The 21,053-nt window shown below is 31.0% G+C and overlaps 1 protein-coding gene across 2 annotated transcripts in view; it reads right to left on the bottom strand.

Annotated features, from left to right (window-relative positions):
* LOC143057115 (uncharacterized) overlaps window positions 1–19,546 on the bottom strand; it is a 60,094-nt gene extending 40,548 nt beyond the window's left edge. For both annotated transcript variants that reach the window (XM_076230356.1, XM_076230357.1), the window contains exons 1-2: window positions 19,337–19,546; window positions 8,154–8,402 (exon numbers count right to left, since the gene is read on the bottom strand). In XM_076230356.1, coding sequence (XP_076086471.1) covers window positions 8,154–8,402; window positions 19,337–19,419 — 332 coding nt within the window. In that variant the 5' untranslated portion in view covers window positions 19,420–19,546. The remainder of the gene's footprint in view (window positions 1–8,153; window positions 8,403–19,336) is intronic.
* Window positions 19,547–21,053: the final 1,507 nt, after the last annotated feature.

Raw genomic sequence — 21,053 nt, 5'->3', positions numbered from 1 at the left:
GTTTTTTGCAATGAAATAAGAATATCTTATCTGTAATGAACTGATATCTCCCCCAAATAAAGTTCATTGCATGGATATGAATGATGTAACATGAGGGTAAAATATCTAAAGAATGTTCCTCTTCATTAAACAATATTCAATCTATTACACCAAAAATAAAAGTTAAAATTACTGATAGGTCTGGTTTATGATGTTCTTCAGGCATTTCAAGTCCTGTTGAGCCAGATGCTAAAAGAAATTTTATTTGTGTCTTGAAAATTCATAAATCTATAAAGGAGTTAAAGTCATATGAAACCTCAAATTAAAAAATAATATGCATCTGTTTTTTATAACTAAATGGATAGTTTTCATTATAAAACTTTTGTACATATACTTTTTTCTGAGGAAAATTCTTTAATTTGTCCACATTTAGAAGAAGTTTACTTATTTTTAATTGCTTGCTTCCAGGAAGCAATTCGCCGACATATTTTACGTATGCATAGTGACCTGAGCGTAACCCTCCTCGTAAAAATCCGGTGATCGCAATACGCATGAATCTGTCATTAAAATAAACAATTATCTGATTGTACATGTTAAGCACGTGCTCAATACCCATGCTTTTTGTTATGTATTTACTATAAGGTGACAATCGGTAAACTTCGGCTTCAAAACACGGCATTTAATGAGCAGCCATATTTGTTAAATCATAACAGACAGAGAGAAAAAAAATTGACGATTATACGATATATTTGCGTAAATAATGATAAAATCGTGCACAGAGGACTTATTTTGTGATATATACATGCATTGGTTCAAGAATTGGAAAAACATTATTTTTCACCACTCACTCGTTTCATATGACTTTAAAGTCCGGTAAGGGCCGATTTTGGCCTCAAATTTAATCAACAAAAAAAATTTTGGACTCTTTTTAAACACTTATGTGTCTATTTCAATTGATTCAATTCGGTTATGTGAAAGATTTGATTGATTAAGTCATTAAGAACGCTCCGATTCAAGCTTAACTATGAAAAATCTATCAAAAATGCCAAAAAACGTCACTTTTCAGATGGTTTTTGTCAAAAATGAAAGTGGTCGCATCCGTGTTCATCCTCAACCTTTATATATGTTATGTATTATCATTAAATACAACTTAGGTTTCAATATTTTGAATGAACACGAATGTGTTCACTTTCATTTCAGACGAAAACTGTCTAAAATTTAACTAAAATGCAAAAATTGAGAAGATACATGTAGCATGACTAAATGATGCTAGTACCCGATATATGTGCATTGTATTGTCAAAAACAGCCCATATTTATGTAGCAGAAGCATTCTACATTCCAGTAAATAGCTAAAAGATTACATTTTCACCATTTTGTAAAACTGCTATATTTTGGGGCCAAAAATAGCTCTTACTGAACCTACTCCTTTACTAAAAAGAAAAAGATATATCAGACAAATATTACTGGGGTTACTGTAACTTTTTGTTAAAGAAGTATTTCTCTGAAGTTTTATTCTACACCTGATGATTTACAAAGTCAGTGATTATAAAGTGATTTTTTTTTTTCAAATATTCTGGCTGCTAAACATTTGTTAAATGTTGAGTGTTGCGGTTTATAAAACAGACATTACAAAATGTGGACCACTCTTTATTTTCTGTGAGTTGCTTTGTTGCGTTTCCTTTATTTTGTCTGTTTTCTTATGACCACACCATTGCCATTTTAGGATCATGATTAAGATTGCCAGTTGGCATATTTTTTTTTTTTAATTGCCATCACCTTAAAATACCATAGAAAGAATGTTCAACAGCTAAAATTTAATGAACAAATCACAATAAACAGGTTTTACTAACTGTTAAAACAATCTGCCCAAACATTCTTTTCCTGATATCAAAAGAATATTTTGAGAGGAAAACTACACATAAAAATCTCACATTCTCAAGAGAGAAAAAAATAGCTAGCTAATTTTATTACAGCAAAAGTCAAACCCAGGCAAATCTAATAAACAACACTTTGGAGGTCACATCTGCAATATTCATCAGATCAAATCAAGATTCTCTCTTAGCAGACATTAAAAGCAACTTATTGATTTGGTCACCATGGAAACTAAAAGCTTAGGAACAGAACGACAACAATAAGCAAACTGTAAATTGAGGTTGTCTATTTTACCAGATGATCGATTAGGAAGTTTTCTATAAATGAGAGAAAGCGAGGTTTGATGAGAATCAATACTGAAGCCCGATGCTAAATCGCAATGGTATTCTATTGAAAATCGATGACAAAATCTCGCAATTTCCTCTGGGCAGTATCAATCTTTCTGTATGTTCAATTTGTTCTAGTATTTGAAATTCTACAATGAGTCATTAATCTTGAAATTGATTTGGTATTTCTCTTTATGGCTTCTCCTGGTCAGCTGACGAGAGGTTTTCCTGCTTAGGGTTCGGTTTCTACTTAAAACAAAGTTCATTGGCTTTGACACAAAATTAGATTTCTTTATCAACAAGCCTCCCCAACAAGCTAACTTGGTAAACAAGATATTTCAGAAATAATAAATCTCCAAGGACAACACAGATTTCTTTATTATCATAAGCTTCTCATCATTGCAAGAAAATATCTTATTTAAGTGTTTATATTGAACATGAGGAAGACAAAGTAAAATTTTGCTTTCTCTTATATGCTTATGCGAAGTGGTTGTAAGTAATATCACACGGTTATTAAATGTGATTCTGGGTGATTTCTTGAGAAAATGGTAAAATTGATGACCCTGTTATATTATACTCTTCTATTGACTATGCAGAAAGTGTTTAGACAAAGTAAAATTTTGCTTTCTCTTATATGCTTATGCGAAGTGGTTGTAAGTAATATCACACGGTTATTAAATGTGATTCTGGGTGATTTCTTGAGAAAATGGTAAAATTGATGACCCTGTTATATTATACTCTTCTATTAATAAAGGTTGTTATCACACTCACTGTGAAGACATCACCAGCCACCCCCACAAAATGTTTTTTTGACAGCAAGTGGCACTCGTGGCAGTAACTTGAAATTCACATCTGATACTAAAATCAACTGAAGTCAAACAAACCCACATCATGTAAATGGGTAAACCGTATGCAACAGCTGAATTCCTATATCTATAAGAAAATGTTGGTTTCATGTTGGGAAATTCAACAAATAATCAATCCTGTTAACTCAATGACACCAAATGTAAGAAATCTACAATTGATCTAAAATCAATTTCAACATGTGCAATGAACATGTTTTCCCAATTTTTTATTAAACATTCAGTTGTCTCAAGTCAGTTAAACCATTGTTACATGTTTCACCATGATATCTTGAAAAATAAAAACTTAGAAGCACAGGAATGAAGAAAGCTTCTTGTCAATTTGCATTAATAAAATGTTATATAAAATCTGAACCAGTTCTGAGACAAGGACAGAAAAGAGGTTAGTCATTCCTATATAGAAGAGATTAAGCTTTGAATAAACAAGAATTTTATTATAACTTGTGAAAATTTGGCAAATTTCCAAGTGCAAGTAAACCAAAGTATACACAAGTGATAAACTTATAGATTCATAAAATGTTTAGTGTGTGTCTTTGGCAAATGTAGAAGGAATAAGAATATTTGATGTTGTTGAGGGTCCTAAATGATCATGGAAGCATAATTCAAATACACAAACATTGCACTAATTTCGTTACACATTTTCCATTTGAAATGAACATGTCAAAAGCCCACTAAAGCGAAAGAAAAACTCATAATGGTTTTAATTTACATTGATCAGTGGACAGGATTCAAAAATATTCTGTTAACTACAGTTAGACCGATTAAATGAAAAATTTTAGTATGTCTTTGGAGAGTGTTTCATTCTTTCATAAAAACATTTCCACATTATGAGAAGAGTATGGTACAAAAAGTAGCTGCGAAGCCAATTTAGTGTCAAATACTTTGAAGTGTGAGTCAGTCAGTCAGAAACACATAAATTAGACCTTAATTTACATGTACTGTGTAAACTAATTTCGTGAACTTTAAAAGTGTTATTAATGATATAACTGACCAATCATGCAATTTTTTGCTCTACATTGTACTGATAACATTTAGATGATTGAATGTCATTGAAAATTAACATTATTTTCTGACACATATGTATAAAACTGAACCATTGAACGAATAGATAAACTTTCCCTCAACAACATAGAAACATAAAATTTGTCACGAAAACCTCCTCTCTTCGGATATTTTTGAAATTTTTAATGCTAAAGGAAATGTACTGAACATAGAAACACATGGAGTGACAGGATTTAGGACTCTGGAAAAGGTTGTCAATTACAGATTTGACAAGAGACCTACTTTTAACTTTCAAAGTCAGTTATATTTAAAATATTCGCCAATGACCTAATTATGTAGACAAACCAGCATCTGAACTCTGTATGACACCCATTTTATTTAACACTAGAGCATTGTAAAATAAAATCCCCCATAACTACAACAAAGCTGTCCATTTTTATTGTTGTGTGAAATGGAATGCAATTCATTGCTGACTTCATTGAAATTTTCGTGTCATTTAACAGTATGGCTTCACAGTTTAATAATTTATCATCTTAAACATGCAATTTCAAGAGCCCTGTGAAAAAAAAACTGTCTCTACACAATAATTTTTTTTCTTAATATATCAAAAATGTGCATCAGTAAAAAATGAAGCCAAATTGAAAACATTGTGAAAACAAGGATGCAACTGTAAGATAAAAATGTACATCAGCAGAATTTTAGCCAAATTGATAACAACTTTCTAAATCATAGTGAAAACCAGGATGAAACTGTGTAAAACAAAATTTACATCAGCAAATTTTAAGCAAAATTGGTAACATCTTTCTAAACGGATTTGACTGTAAAACAAAAATGTACTTCAGCAAAATATGAGCCAAATAGAAAACACTCTACAACATAGTGAAAACTCTCTACAACATGGCGAAAACAAAAAATTCTTGGCAATATTTAAGCCAAATTGAAAACAACTTTCTAAAACATGGTGAAAAACAAGGATGTGACTTCAAAACGAAGAATTCTTGGCAAAATGTTGTGAGAAGATTGAAAACATTGACAAAGAATTCTCTACAAGCAATCTAACCAACAGCTTCCACATGTCAGTTCAATGGTAGCTATGTTAAACCTATTATCAGATCCATCAGCAACCACATATTTTTCTCCGCTAATGACTGAATGTTTTGATGAAAAAGATCTTCTTTGAACTACGAACAGATGTCAGAGATTTAGATGAATCACGTATCTCTCATAAGATGTTGAGCTGGAAGAAAACCTTTCTGTGAGATTCTAACGCAGAATTGATTATTCTCTCTTGTTTCTGCCTTTCATCAGACTTTTCTCAGAGCTATTGTAAATGAAGTAAAAGACAATGTATAATGCTTTTAATAGTATGTTGAGCTAGAGGACAACCTTTCTGTGTGATTCTAACACAGAATTGATCATTTTCTAGTTTCTGCCATTCTTGTCTCACCATTATTGTAAGCCAGTAAAATGTACAATGCTTTTAATAGTGTATTGAGCTAGGAGACGACCTTTCTGTGAGATTCTAACACAGAATTGATTATTTTCTAGTTTCTGCCATTCTTGTCTCACCATTATTGTAAGCCAGTAAAATGTACAATGCTTTTAATAGTGTATTGAGCTAGGGGACAACCTTTCTGTGTGATTCTAACGCGGAATTGAATATTCTCTTGTTTCTGCCAGTCTAAATGTCTCACCATTATTGTAAGCCAGTACAATGTATAATGTTTTGAATAGAGGGCTGAGCTAGAAGACAACCTTTCTGTGTGATTCTAAAACAGATTTGATTATTCTCTCTGGTTACTGCCATTCTTGTATCACCATTATTGTAAATGGAGTCAAAGACAATGTATAATTGAGCTGGAGGACAACTTTAACGAAAAATTGATTGTTCTCTCTCGTTTTTGTCATTCTTCAGACTTTTCTCAGTTATTGTAAATGGACAGAAAGACAATATATAATGCTTTTAACAGTATGTTAAGCCAGAGGCAACCCATAACGAAGAATTGATTTTTCTTGTCTCAGCCTTATTGTAAACCACTAATGTCTTTAGCAACTTGGAAAGAAAATGTCACCACCTTCTGTTTATCTTCCAAGCTAAGAATAATCAATAACTATACTTTTATATGTAAATCTTGTATTCTCATCTTCCAATTTAGGATTATCTATTCTCCTTAAAAGGGTAACGCACAAAAACACATTAAGCAATAAAAGGATTCAGTTTGCTTTGATACCTATACAAAATTCAAAACACAACCAACAGAATATTCATCAGATTGAAATTCTGCTTTGATTGGTTTATTGAAATTAGATTTTTTTTAATCTGATTTGAAAATTCATTAACTACTTCAAAAGTGTAGGAAGGCAGATAAATTTCAGTTCATACATAATTTATTGATGAAAGTCTAGCGGATATCCTTCCAGCAAATGATTTTATGATGAATATTCTATTCACATAACAAAAGGAGAAGATTGTCCTGTATCTATACACGCAATATGATATTGAAGATTCAATTTTACAGGAATAACCTTCTTTTTTTATTTATTTTCACATACTGATACTGTAGATTTATACTAATTCTTTGGATACCTATTTTCATGGGTTTTGTGGGTACATGTGAACCACAAATTCAAATGTACAAATTTTCGAAAGGCTTTGTATGCTGAGATTGACAAAACCATGAAATCAAATATTCACGAATTCCATGAAAAAGTAATAACCAGCGACAATAAATGAATCCACAGTCATTTGGTTTGCAGTAAAATACTTTATGAAATTCTCGTGGAAACTCCTCAGGACTCTGGGAATTGTATAGGAAAATGCATTGAAATTCACAAATTTTTTTCAAAAACAGTTGTTCCATATGTCTGTCACTAGGAAACATATTTGCAAAGTTTTCATGTAGGGCAAACTGACATTCACATATTCAATTTGGCAATCTGTCACAATCAGATGTTCAACAAGCTGAGCCATTAAATTTGAAATCAGCATAAGTTTATAATGTAAATAACATGTTGTAGGTAATTTCATTTTGGTTTTAAATATTAATTCATTAACTATTAATTGCAATATACATAATCATGAAAATGTTTTAAAAAGTTATTCTGAATAAATCAAGATATTATGTTAAGCCAACCCTATGAAAGTACACATAAACCTATATAGAAATGTTAATTTCAGTAGCTTTTATTGATTGCGGTCACTTCTTCCACCCACATTTGGACATCTACATTGTACAATAAAGACCTTGGAGAGTACGGACGATTCAAAAGCTATACTGGACATTTATTTATACCTGAAGGCTCAACAAAAAGGTCATCTAATGTACAAGGATCACCAATAAATGGCTATATAGCGAGCAGGTGTGACTCAAACAGTAAAATTAACTATTTATGTATTCTATATACGTGACAGCCAATCCATCACAGTGAAAGTCAGATGAGTTCTTGTTTACTTGTTATATATACATGAAGGTATATGATTTTGTTAAAGCCGAATGACAGTAATGACAAAATCTTAGATTTTTGTTAAAAATGTCTAGTAGTTTTTTTACCTACCTACGTCTATACAGTACATACATACTTAAGACAATATGTATGTTGATGTTGTTTTTTTTTTTCAAAAATTAATAAATTATTTATAAACTTCAGTTTTATAGAGCTAGCCCAGTAATGACAAATTTTATAGAGAAAAAAAAACACAATCCTGAAGCAACACATACTTGAAGGGCTAAAAAATGCATAATCTATCTTACAAGACCTCAGATAAAAAAAATCCCATTAGGATTTTGAGTAAATGATATTTCCCATACTTTCAAGTACAATGTACAAGAAAAAAATCACATCCTTAACCTTAACATTTTTTTAAGTGTTTTACTTATAATTATCAGATCACTTGAAATTGCAATATGCAATTCAATTTCCTCAAGCCTTTAAAGATAAGATTTTTCTTAAGTCAGAATTTCCAGTTGTATTTTTAATATCTGGGATTCGAATATCTTCCAATTTCTGGGATTTGATAAAAAAAAAAAAAAAAAAAAGTTTAAGACATACGGACAAGGGTAAAAATTAATGCACGCCACAATAGTGGGAGCATCTATTTCGAGACTTACCCCTTCCTTGGAAAGGTACTGGGCCTAATAGCACTAAAACTGGGACGAGGCTCGTCCAATGTCCTCTTAACAACACTTCCTGTAGCAGATCCTTCACTATACGCTGTCGTTAAAACTTTTCCACATAAAGAATTATCCGCATTGTTAGCCTTTGACGCAGACTTTATGTCCGCAAAAGCAACAGTGGCACAAACAAAATCTTCACTTTCCTTTTTTCCATGAATTTTCACACTTTGAATTTTACTGAATCTGCAAAGAAAAGAAAAACATGATTACAAAATTGAATAGTAATTATTAAAATTTGTTTATTTTTTAATGACATTTCAAATGCAAAATTCTTTGTCAACAAAAATACATAACACAGTCTGGCACAAACAAGAAGTACAACAAAAATATACATGGGTGTATTTTTTTTTTATTCGACAACAAACAAATAATGAAAACATTATTTTTAACAGAGTGTGTAACATCACCACTAGTACTAATTCTATTCAATTTTGGCTTTGTTACAGTATTGTCCTGTATTCAACTACATTTACAATTTGAAAAGGAATTGATATAGGTCTAAAGCCTAAACATATGGACCTTCCTACCACACTTTTCCCAGTCTCAAGAAAGTTACAGGAATTTATCAACATCAAGCAAAGGATAAATCTTGTACCAGATGCCAGGAGTCTTCAATAAACTATGCTCTATCATTGTGATTTTAAGATGAAGAACAGCAATAAAAGCCGTCAGCTATCAACTGTTCCTTAAGTTTTATCAAATACATGTAGGAATTTTATGTAATTAGAAATAATATGTATATTCCATCTTCATGTTTTTTTTCCACATTACTTTTCAAGGAGATTAATGTCGAGTTGTAAATATATAATTTGAACAAGTTTGAATTTTAAGAGAAAATTGTTCTTAATTGTCACAAAAAATTGTTTGCGAAAATCCTCAGCCTTTTTTACCCTTTGAAGTTCAAAAACATTTTCTTATTTTCTTCAAATCTACAACTTAAAACACATTCCAATTAACAAGATTTTGTGTACCTCATTCAGGAAGGTTTCAAATAAATAAAATGAAGGCTCATCAATCCTTGCCCTGTTATAACAACAATAAAATTCTTGTTCACAAATAGGATAAAAACATTTGTACACCCTAATGATAAATTTGGTTACAGGATGGAACAGTCTGGTCTAAGATACAATCTAAAGTACAGATATGACATCACAGAATATCCTGTTTGTAAACCACAGATAGAAAACCTTTGGTAAACTGATAAATAGGTTTTATTTCTCTGCCACAAATATTTGATGTAGTTAAACAGTCAGCAGGCTGAATTTGGCAATATGGTTCATTCACCAGTATACAACACAATCTCAAACCTAACCTCTACATTATAAATCATATTGTATTCATGTACTATTGATTTAAACTTTATTTCATTAAAAAAACAACTATTTGACTTTAAGGTGTGACAGGGATTTCATTTGTATGTTTATATGGTTATTTTCATTATTTCATTGGAAAATTTTCAATTTAACAGTTTTCATCATGTTCTATTTTTTTAAACCTACAGCTGAACTTATAAACTTATTTTTTACATAATGAGACACTTGTCCACCAGAGTTCAAGATTAAGATATATGTATGGTTAAAAAATTTATTTCTGACTCAGAAACGTTTTTACAGTTACTGGCAATTCAGTCCTAAATCCATGCACAAGAAAGTGAAAATTTCATAATTGGAAGAATTGAATACCAGTAGATATGTGCAGGAACATATATATATTTATAGATGAGTAAATATACTGTTCCCAGATATATTGTAAAAAGAGACATCAATCCAACAACATTATCAAATACCGAAAATACTTGATTCAGAGCTTACATACAGTCAACAATTTACAAATAGTGTTTAATATTTTTAACAATTCTTGAAAAATTGTGAATTTATTTTTTTTAACTTTTAAGTTTCTTTAATTAACAACAACCTCCAACTCCCTTCCACCAACTACATTTTTGTAAACCAAACATTAAGATCAACTGACAAACAATCTCCCCCTTTTTTCAGTGAATATTTTCTGTGTTATTATCCTGTAACATCTACAAAATGTATGTAGACACAGATAAAAACAGGGATGATTTATTATTGCTTCAGGAAATACTTGTTGGCAGTATTCCAAACATCACCTCCTATACAAAAATAAATGGGGTCGCTAGGGTCAGTTATTTCTGCTATTGTTTTCTTCCCAGAAATACCTTTGTGCAAATGTACAAGGAAAAACAGTTGGCATGTGATCTGTGGTTAAAAATGTGTCTGGTTTTTCTCAACCAGAAATTGAAGTTTTCTTGCTGACTTATCCGAATTCAATTCAGAGATATTAGTTGTGTATGATTGAGACGGCAACCCAACAAACCATTACACAAATATACAATACACTAACAATATGCAAGCTTAAATTCAATTTTCCCACAAAACAGATTTACATCTGTATTAAATCAAGTTTTTTTTTTATTAAGGAGTTAATAAAATCATGAATATAATATACATAGATCTATATTGTGTATTAATTTATTTGATCATTCAAATGTCAATCCATCATTACACAATGTAAATAATTAATGACATCTCTCTTAATTTTCTCAACATTGTTTAAAATTTTATGATGATGTAATAATTTTGGGACAATATATATAAATATTTTATGACACTGTAATATTTTTTAGAATAATGTAAATATTATAATGAACAATGTCGTTTTCAGGATCTGATGTAATTCGTCATATTTTTATAACCCTATTTGAAGTTGGGTTTTCTTCACTAAAATTCATTATGCGCATATTTTTGTCTAATCCTTTGCAGGTCAGCGAGTCCTTGGGGAAATTTTTTACTTCTTTTTGATCCCGTTTCAAAGTATACAAAACAACACCAAAGAAACTATACGAAGTTCTATTCACCGAACATAATAAGGATTTTTACATGCATACAATATGTTATTAAGTCGGCCATAGAAATTAAACAAGACACGCTGTATAATGTTATTCAAACACAATAGACCGCTGTCATTAGTTTGAGAATGTTATTGGCGTTTTGCCAAAGCAATTAAATCATGTCCCAGATCATGTTTATCACCAAGAACGTAAATAGCTTTAGGGCTGAACAATTCTCCGGTTTCTAAATCAATTTTATCCACGTCTGCAAATCAGTTGGAAGGTCGCCAAATAGCGGACGAGTCTATTCAAAAGGGGAGGTTGTGGGCGATAACGGTATTTGTCACAGTACATCCTGCAAAATCATCTGCAAAAGTTACCTAAATAGATAGACTCGTCCAAAATGACTCATCCTCAGGTGATGTTTTGCAAGAAATTAGCTCTGCGTGCCTAGATATCCGGGCCTCGATCAAATGACTGAATTGACGGAGAATACATTTGTCCAACAGTTCAATTATATGGAAAATTCACTCAAAAATAAGATTCGAAATTAAAATACTCAAAAGAAATGGAAATAAGTACTATACTGGATTATTATCCATGATTAATTTGAGAAATTTAGTTTTAATTTTCGTAGAAAACTTTAGTTACATATGGCGACCTAGATTTATAGAATAAAACATGGCCGCCATGATGATTGTCCATTGAATAAAACGGTGATGACGTTGGATTGGTAGAATTATTGAACAGGAATACACAACTTTTATTTTATTTTAGAGTGAAATAAATTATATTTGATTAGTTTTCCTTTCTATATTGTGTACGAGATAAATATTTTGTATCCAGCAGTGGATTTTGAAGCCCGCCAACAGCATGTGGATTTTGGACGACCTTCGACGTCAATGGACACGTTATTGGATAAAAAAAAAACCTGTATTGCCCATGTCTATAGAATTTTGTAGTTTTATAATTTAAATCTACTTGGTAGCTTTGGGACAGAAATATTGTGATAGATCTGAATTAATTGATTATAAAACTATATGGGGGTTAATTTTTGTTGACGTCAATTACAAGAGATGATTCTTAATTGACGGCAAAACCACTAATAAAATACTTTGTTTATCCAGAAATTTTTAATTTCGAATTTAAACAAATTTATAATTAAATGTAACACGAGGTAAGTATATTTAACGATTTCAGGGTCAAAACAGGTTTGTAGAAATGGCATGTCGAGATTTAAGAAAGAGGACAACAAAGTCATCATCAACTTTTGCATGTATTGCATGAAATCTATAAATGTTTGGTAATTTAAACCTGTGCAGAAAGCATAACAAACACTGACATCTTTTGAGCAGATTCAAATCTTTAATTTAAATTTTCTCTTTCAAAATAGTATTCCTTGATATTTGACATAACTTTTCTTCTTGAAATTTGCAAATTGCCTGATGCATACTTTAAAACCCCAGTGCCAAAAGGCTAAATATTAGTTTGAGTCTTTTCATATATAGGTGCATCATGATTGAATCCAAAGGTTTCTGTATTAACTTATGATACAATTATTGCAAACTGCATGTTAGCATGATTACAGGATAAGATTATTGAAACTTGCTAAAAAAATATCTTTCAATAAAGTCTTGCCAATTTCACATCAGGTACAAAATTACCAAAGAAAATACTTGTGTTATTTTTATAAGAGGGAGGAGGCCGGGGCTGCTCAAAGTTTAAAATTACAAGTGTTTCGACTAGAGGTATCAAAACTTTTAATAGTACAATGTATATGTATCACAGAACATGTAGGGGAAGCATAACATTATTGTGGAGATCAGAAATTGAAAGTAAATGATACTTGTGTACATGTATGAGTAACATTTTTCTATGTGCCAACTTCTTATACAAGTAAAAAGCAATTCTCAGAAAACCTTCTATTATACTGTGCCAAATAATACATTTTGCCAACAACCTTTAAAACAATTTAGCATACATGTACTTAATACCATGTCATAACAAATATCCCCTTGAGCAAAATGTACATGTAACTTCCAATTAATTCCTGTGAAAACCAACAAAATAGCCAAAAGCTAAAGTGACCTGCTGAACTATGATGTAACTTTATTCTTCTCTTAAGGTCAAATATCCTGAAATTTATACACAGTATGAATGTACTGGATTGAACAAATGGCGTAGTTAACTTAAAAGTTAAACAGTCCTTTTAAGGGACTTCCCGGTAGATATGTTAGGATGAGAGAGAAAGTGGAAATACATCTTTATTCAATCAATTGCAAGCAGTTTACAACTCTTTTATATCATACAGGAACTTAGTTTCCTGTAGATAAACAAAATATGTAACCAACATGATATCAATCATCAATTTTGGACAACACATGACAGAAATTATAAAACAACTTCAGCAGTTATTTACATGTATAATGCACACTAACATCAACAAATCAATTAATTAGCAAATTTGCAACAAAGCAAGTTTTCTATTAGGATTCACTATAGACTTCAAAGTAATTCAGGATGAAGAACAGCAATAAAAGATCATCACATTCCTTTCTGACAATGTACATGACATAATATTTGTTTTTGATATTTTTTACATTTTTTTCCTTTACAGACATTACAGATCTAAATTATCTACATGTTATGTGAAAAATTTGTTAAATTATGTAAAATTAAAATTAAGACAAAATTAAAACTTTCCATTGATCAATTACATTGAGGTTCTCATCGGTCCCTTTTTGTTAGGTCTGATTTTTTTTTCATGATCTACCATTAAGTCACAATGTTTTCCAAAACAGTATTAACCACAATATTTATCATTAACTTGGGGCTTGCATATGTACATACTATCTTAAAATTGACTATTTGCTTGGTAGAATATCGCCAATTAAAGCTACCAAATGGACATTTTGAAAGAACAATTTGTCAAACATGGTCTCTGTCCCATTCACATTGACCCTACATCTCCATTTTTTCATATTTTATATCAATGTTTAAACTAAGATTTTAAAATTCTTTGTTCCCACACCAAGACTTGAACCAAAACTTTTTTTGAATCAATCCAATTACATTGGGTTTATATGTAAAGGTACAAAACTGTTCAATTAATTATAGTCACAACAGGATTTTATAAGGAGATCCAATTCAATGCCTCCTTTGTCAATTGCCTTTTATGTTTTGTCAAGCGAGACCAATGTCTTTTTAGGTTACCAAAAACTTCAATAAACCAACATTTCAATTGCAGCGCAGTATAGTTTTGAACAAAAGCTTCCTGTTCTGAATTGCCCATGATTAAGATAAACAAAATCGTTCAAATTTAAAATAACACCATTTAAAGTTTAAATCTAATGTCAGGTTTAGACTGAAATTTATAAAAGCTTGGCCACGCTTGCAACACAGTTTCCCATGCCATGTTTTCTTATGGTTATGCACAACATATACTCGGCAGCAATTTTCTTGGTTATTACAGTCGGTGTCAAACTGTTTTAGGGTTTTTCTGACCGAAAAAGAAATTTGACATTTTCAACTTTATTTTCATTGAAAAATCTGACTGACTGAATGTTTCTTTGTCTGACATTTTGAGTCAGACAGAGTTGTCTGACATTTTGAGTCAGACAGAGTTTTGGATACACTGTTATCACTTTGGTTTCAATGTTAAAAAAAAACATAAATTGTAATTTATAAGAAATGTTAACATGCCTACTTAATTAAATTTTTAACTAAACTTTATATTTATTTTGAAAGTCTGTATGTATGATGAAATATGATCATGAAAATTAACTAAGATAACTCAAAACTTTATAGTTACAAATTAAATCTTCCTTCAATATTGACATGTTAAAAGATGCGACAAATAAAGGGTGAAAAAAACTATCCGCAAAACTATCCGCGGCTAAATGCCAGACAGGTGGCAACTTCCAAGTACAATATTAAAATATTCAAATACAATTTTGTACATTTGTAGCATAAATTGGAAAATGCTGCCCACAGTCTAGACTTCTGGGAACTTATTAGGGGAACATGAAAATATACCTTTCTGTAGCTGTCAACAGGGAAGTGGTGTTTAAATTTAAAGAGAGAAAATATTTACTTCACTTGTATGATTTATGTGAGCACATAATGAAACCACCTAAATTTGTTGAGAAATTTTATGGCTTAAAAACAAGACCGATGACTTGAAGTCCCCTATATATCAGACAAGCAAAGGGACAACCTTGTACGCACATAGTTAACAAATATCACAAGCAAAAAGATGATTAAATCATTTGTACATTTATAGCAACCATGAGTTACACAATATTTTGTCATTTTGACATCACTCCCGGTATAAACATGTTTGAAATGTAAAAACAACCTAGAAATGGGTTATTAAAAAGATTGTTATACAAGTTTTCATGATGAGAACATGACTAACTATTCCATTTTCATATTCATATTGCTGTTTTCCAATGTTGTATTGAACTTTTAATAATAAAACTACAAAGCTGTTACCGAATTTATAAAACAGTTAGATGACACAGATGTTTTTCGCACTCAATGATATAGAAAAATGTATTCGATTATTATTTCTGTGTAACTGTTTATAAAAATTCATTTAATATGGAAATTGGTTTTTTTTCTTATCAGGGGAAACATGGGAAATGTCAAATCAAACTTATTCTGTAATAAAAAAAAATACTGTTGATTATACACACATGTACATGTATTGTATCACAATCAATATGCAGATCAGAGGGCTTGTATTTAAAATAAATCAAATGGGAAAGTTAACAACAGTAACAGCTTGAAAAAGGATCATTGTTAACACGGAATACTCACTTATAGTGACATCATGAACAAAAGGAGAATGAGAGGGTATACATTATACATTTAACTGTATACGTTGTTCATCACGGTGACAGCAATCCAACAACATGAATAAAACAAAATGTAACTAACATTCGAACTAAAACTGCAATAGACAAAATACTGTCATGTCAGACTCAAAATAACCAAGACCCTTTAAGTCCCCTAGAACACACAAAGGGGTATGTAACAAATAACAGGAGAACACTACATGTACATGTATCATTAAGAGATTGATACATGTATATGTCATTCACAGGGTTCAAATCAGGCGTTTCATAATGAACATTGTACACCATTAAAAAGATGAGAAGACACTGAATTTATTCTCTAGTTTTACATGTACAGTAGTTTTGTGCTGACAATGCATTATGTACATGCCTTTTTCTTTTTTTTTCAAACTGGTCACTGATGATGTGCACCTTAAAGTTCTTTTGATTCAGTTTATTGATTTTTCATGCATACAAAATTTTTAAAATTCATACAAAATTTATGAAATTCATTCAAAATTTATAAAATTCATACAAAATTTATGAAATTCATACAAAATTTATAAAATTCATGAATATTATCCTTCTAAATTTTACCAGAGATCTTTCAATAACTGGTCAGCCAAACTATGCAATGTACTATGTACTATGTAGCCTTACACTTTGAAATTGGTATCTATAGGTCAGACATTAAATTGACAGTATTTCAAGACACCATCTGAGGCTGGTTTAATTGGTGTATTAATAGCACACTGAACTTCCAAATAGGAGAAAATCTGACAGCTTGTCAGAATCCTTCAAAATTTAGTATTAATAAAAGAGGATGTGGGTTGTTCTCCAGTATTCCAACAAAATAAACCAGAAAAGTATTTTCTGTTCTATAAACAACAGACAAAATTTATGTTCTACCAAAAGACATTCAATGACTGTACATTTACATACATACATTTTTGTACATGTACAATAACGGTACGGGGTGCTAATAAAACCAGATAAAAAAAAGCAAATTTAAACAGAACTTTGAGTTTACAAAACACCAAAGAAAACTAAAAACTTCACAACACAAACACCCCCAGAAAACTAGGGTGATCAATCATTTTTTGTCAATCTTAGATGATCTGCAAAAGTACAATTTACCGGTAAAAAAGTGAGGTCAATGTTTTCAAGACAATGATGGACCTTTCAAATGAATCGAAAAAGTAAACATGACTAAAACAATAAACATTTTATCTACAATGTAGCAATAAAAATGTTTTCAGATATTACAATTTGCATAATAAACATAATTTATGTTTACACGGACTAGTTATGAAATCCAGCATAGGTACATGTACAATGTACATATAACAATTTATTGAAAAGTTCATGCTGTGTTTTACATTCTTCAATACCAAAACATAAAATAACTCAAGATAAAAAAAATAAACCTTTTTTAAGTTTGCATCTTCTACTAATGTAGGCCCTATTTCTGAAGTTTTGCACATGTAATTCAAAGCATTTTTGAAACATAGAAAGAATAGCAGACAAAAACACAGGGAGAGTCAAACTCCGTCATAAGTTGAAAACAAAGTTCATACAATGCCCTGGCAAAAACAGTTCAGTTACGCAGTCATTGCACCTTATAAGCAATAGCCAGTTAAAGGACACCAATTTAATTTGAAATTGAATACTCATGGGAATTTTACATTTATTCAAGTATAATTTGATATTGTATTAAATAACAATATCATTAATTTATACAGATGCATTACCAAGAAGGTGATTATAATTTACAAGGTGACTGTTTTAAAATTTTGTATATTGCAGCATCATAATTTTTGCAAAAAGACTTCATGAATGGTAAATTATGTTAATTCCTTAACAAGATGCAAATGATCTGCTGCAATCCGGACTAATCACACATGACAATGCATATTAATTTCTGAAATGCACATTACACATTGTACATGTACTGTGCTACAATATACAATATCCAAATGGGCTAGATTTCAACAAAGGAATCTCATTTCAATTTCATTGGATTTATCAGTACTATGAATTTCATGTACAGTGACTTTGTGGTATGCATGCCTAAAAGCAATTTTTATTAAAATGATGGTATATGAAGAATCTAGTCATGGTAAACTTCCCCCTATCCAGGAACCTTGTGTCAGTGGTTTTGATTTTTTGTCGAGAATAATGAATGAAAAGAGATACAGGCAAGTTATGGTATGGAAACACTCATCCAGGAAATGTACTTTCCATGTCTCCCCACATTCATTTTCAAATTTCCCATTCAAAATTCATAAAAGTTTGCCCATCCATGGGGTGGATAAAGCATTATTCCATTTATGTATACTATACATTTTATGAATATTATACATGTACAAAATGTAATTTAGATAATTTTTGATGACTGTAAATACCAAACAACAGAATACCAACTTTTTTGCATCTAGCTATAGATGTAAAAAGAAATCCATTGCAGATCTGTTCTATAATAAAAAGTTTAGAGAAGTGGTTACTTGTTTGTCAATGAAAAGAAGAAAATACAGGTCACCTTAAAGCCTTCAACCATGAGCAAAACCAATATTGCATAGCAAGCTATAAAAAAGTTTAGAGAAGTGGTTACTTGTTTGTCAATGAAAAGAAGAAAATACAGGTCACCTTAAAGCCTTCAACCATGAGCAAAACCAATATTGCATAGCAAGCTATAAAACGCCCTGACAAATGTTAAACTCCTTGTCTGTAACAATAAAGAATGGATAAATAATCCCCCAACTTCCTCATATTAAAAGTTAATACTAAAATCTTTTATAAACGCCCCAATATGCTTAATCAGTATCAGTAAATGTGTTTCTGCAAATTGAATTTGTCTCATATTAATATGTTAGTTAGATAATATACATTTATCCTTTCAAAGAAACCTGAGATTTTTAGCCTAGATATTTCATAGAAACCTTATCTGAGTACCATTACTCATGACTAACAAATTAATGCATTATTTCATTATAAATTAATGATGCCATCTGCCTCGTCTGGACTTCAATTATACAACATTCATAACACAACACACACTCTAAAAATAAAATTCTAAGCTAAATAAACTAATAAAATCCAATTGCAAGAAGCAAATTATGGTATATTCAAATATATATAATATATTCCACAATATCAAAAGAAAGGTGAAATAAAAATTACACGCATTCATTGAAGGAAGACGTGGCTCGGACGAACACTGATTGGTAAAAAATAATCCACAACAAAAACGGAATTTATTTCTAATATACTCCATATATCACGATATACTATGAATATACTACATATAACACAAAATTTCTAATAAATTCTCGTGTTTGATAATAATCCGTGGATTCGTTGGTCTCATCGCGCCCACAATGTTGACCTCATTTCGTCAACGTGCTCGAACCCAAGGCAAAACTCACCTTTTAAAATATTCCGATATCTCCTCTTCCGTAACATTTTCGGGTAAATTCCCAACTAAGAGATATCTGGTTTCTCGAACCATTTCTTGAATTTGCTACATCACGTTAAATAAAATGCAAAAGCATCACAAAATCACATTGCATTATACTGTTCATAGTCAATATTCCTTCTCTGTAAAGCTGTGTAGTAAAAAATTCATGGCCTCGTTGACGTCACGATAACACGTGACCTTCGACCGAAAGAATAGTCACATGATTTATAATTAACACAGCTTGGGGCTTTCTCAAAACAATGGCACATAATGTATAAATTTAATCGGATCAATATTTTGTGGCATGTTTTAACACGTATGTGTAAGTGGTTATCAACAAAATGTAATTAATATAAATCTAACGGCGATCAAGTAAAGCTAATGGATCAAAAGTGCTTTTAATATTTGAAAATCAGCCATATTGGAAACAAGCCAGTCATTTGCTTTGTGTATTGAACTGTTGAGAAAACTGTGTACATGAAGTGTGTATAGATAGAATACAGATAACTACAGACGAAAACATATTTATAAGCGGATAAGGAAAAGAAATTTGGTAGTGTGTCAAAACACAATAATAAATATGAATATTAATTGATCATTTTGATGTACATTAGTCAAAACAAGGATTAGTATAACTATATATAGTGAGACTACAAATCCTTAGTCAAAACCAGGTAGCCAGAATATTGGTATACATACATGAACTTTTCATACAGATACATATTTGTCCCTAACAAAACAACATTGAAGAACAATGTAATAAGTGGACGTGACTAGGCGCACTATTTCAAGTTTCATGTTTTATATTGAGGTTGAGAAATTTAGAAACAAATATCATTTATAAGTGTCTGAAATGTTACGTGTTTTTATTAAAGAAGCAATTAAAACCACAGTCAAAAAATAATCGGGTATTAAATTGATAACTCTAGTAACTTAACTTTCCATGAAAAAGCATAATATAAACTGTAGATTTATGTTTGTAAAGAAGATATATATATATATATATAAACAACGGGTACGATTTTGTGTAAATATTTAAATTAACTACATGGAAAGGGATGGGTACCTGAGGCGAAAGTAGGGGGGGGGGGGCAAACATTTTTGAGAAAAAAATTGGTTACTTATATAGGGAATCACTGAAGCGTGACGAAATCAGCCCCCTCTTAGGCAGCCAGAGGGCCCCCACTTGTGAAAATTTCTGGATCCGCCACTGGGTACTACATGGATGTAACAGATGACCAACCCTTCCACAAAGAATTAAGGTGGATCACCGGACATTATATCATCCGTGTAAGACTTGTCAAGGGAAATTTATCTGAAATATGTCCTTGCAAACAACTCTCAATCTCAACACATTTCTGATAGGATTTTTTTTTCTCTCTTTAAACCAGACCACTGCAGCGGTTGATCCGGTTACATTGTGCAGTCAGGGTTATTCATTATCGCAGGTCGAATGTCTTCGATTGTCATTTGTCTGAAAAATATTGCTATTCTTAATAGTATCTGATTTATTCAAAATGGCAGGACTTTATTTAAACCTTTGCTATTGTCCCAAACAAAGAATTACTTCATCACAGGGTTACATAATTCTTTCTTGTTAACAGCCTAGCTAACTTAGAATCCCTGCAAAAAACTTCAAATAAACTAAACAATTCTGTCTTTATCTAAATTTACTTATTGACTGA

Source organism: Mytilus galloprovincialis, chromosome 13 (genome assembly GCF_965363235.1).
Source record: "Mytilus galloprovincialis chromosome 13, xbMytGall1.hap1.1, whole genome shotgun sequence".
Classification (NCBI taxonomy): Eukaryota; Metazoa; Mollusca; class Bivalvia; order Mytilida; family Mytilidae; genus Mytilus; species Mytilus galloprovincialis.
This window is presented reverse-complemented; position numbering and strand designations above follow the sequence as displayed.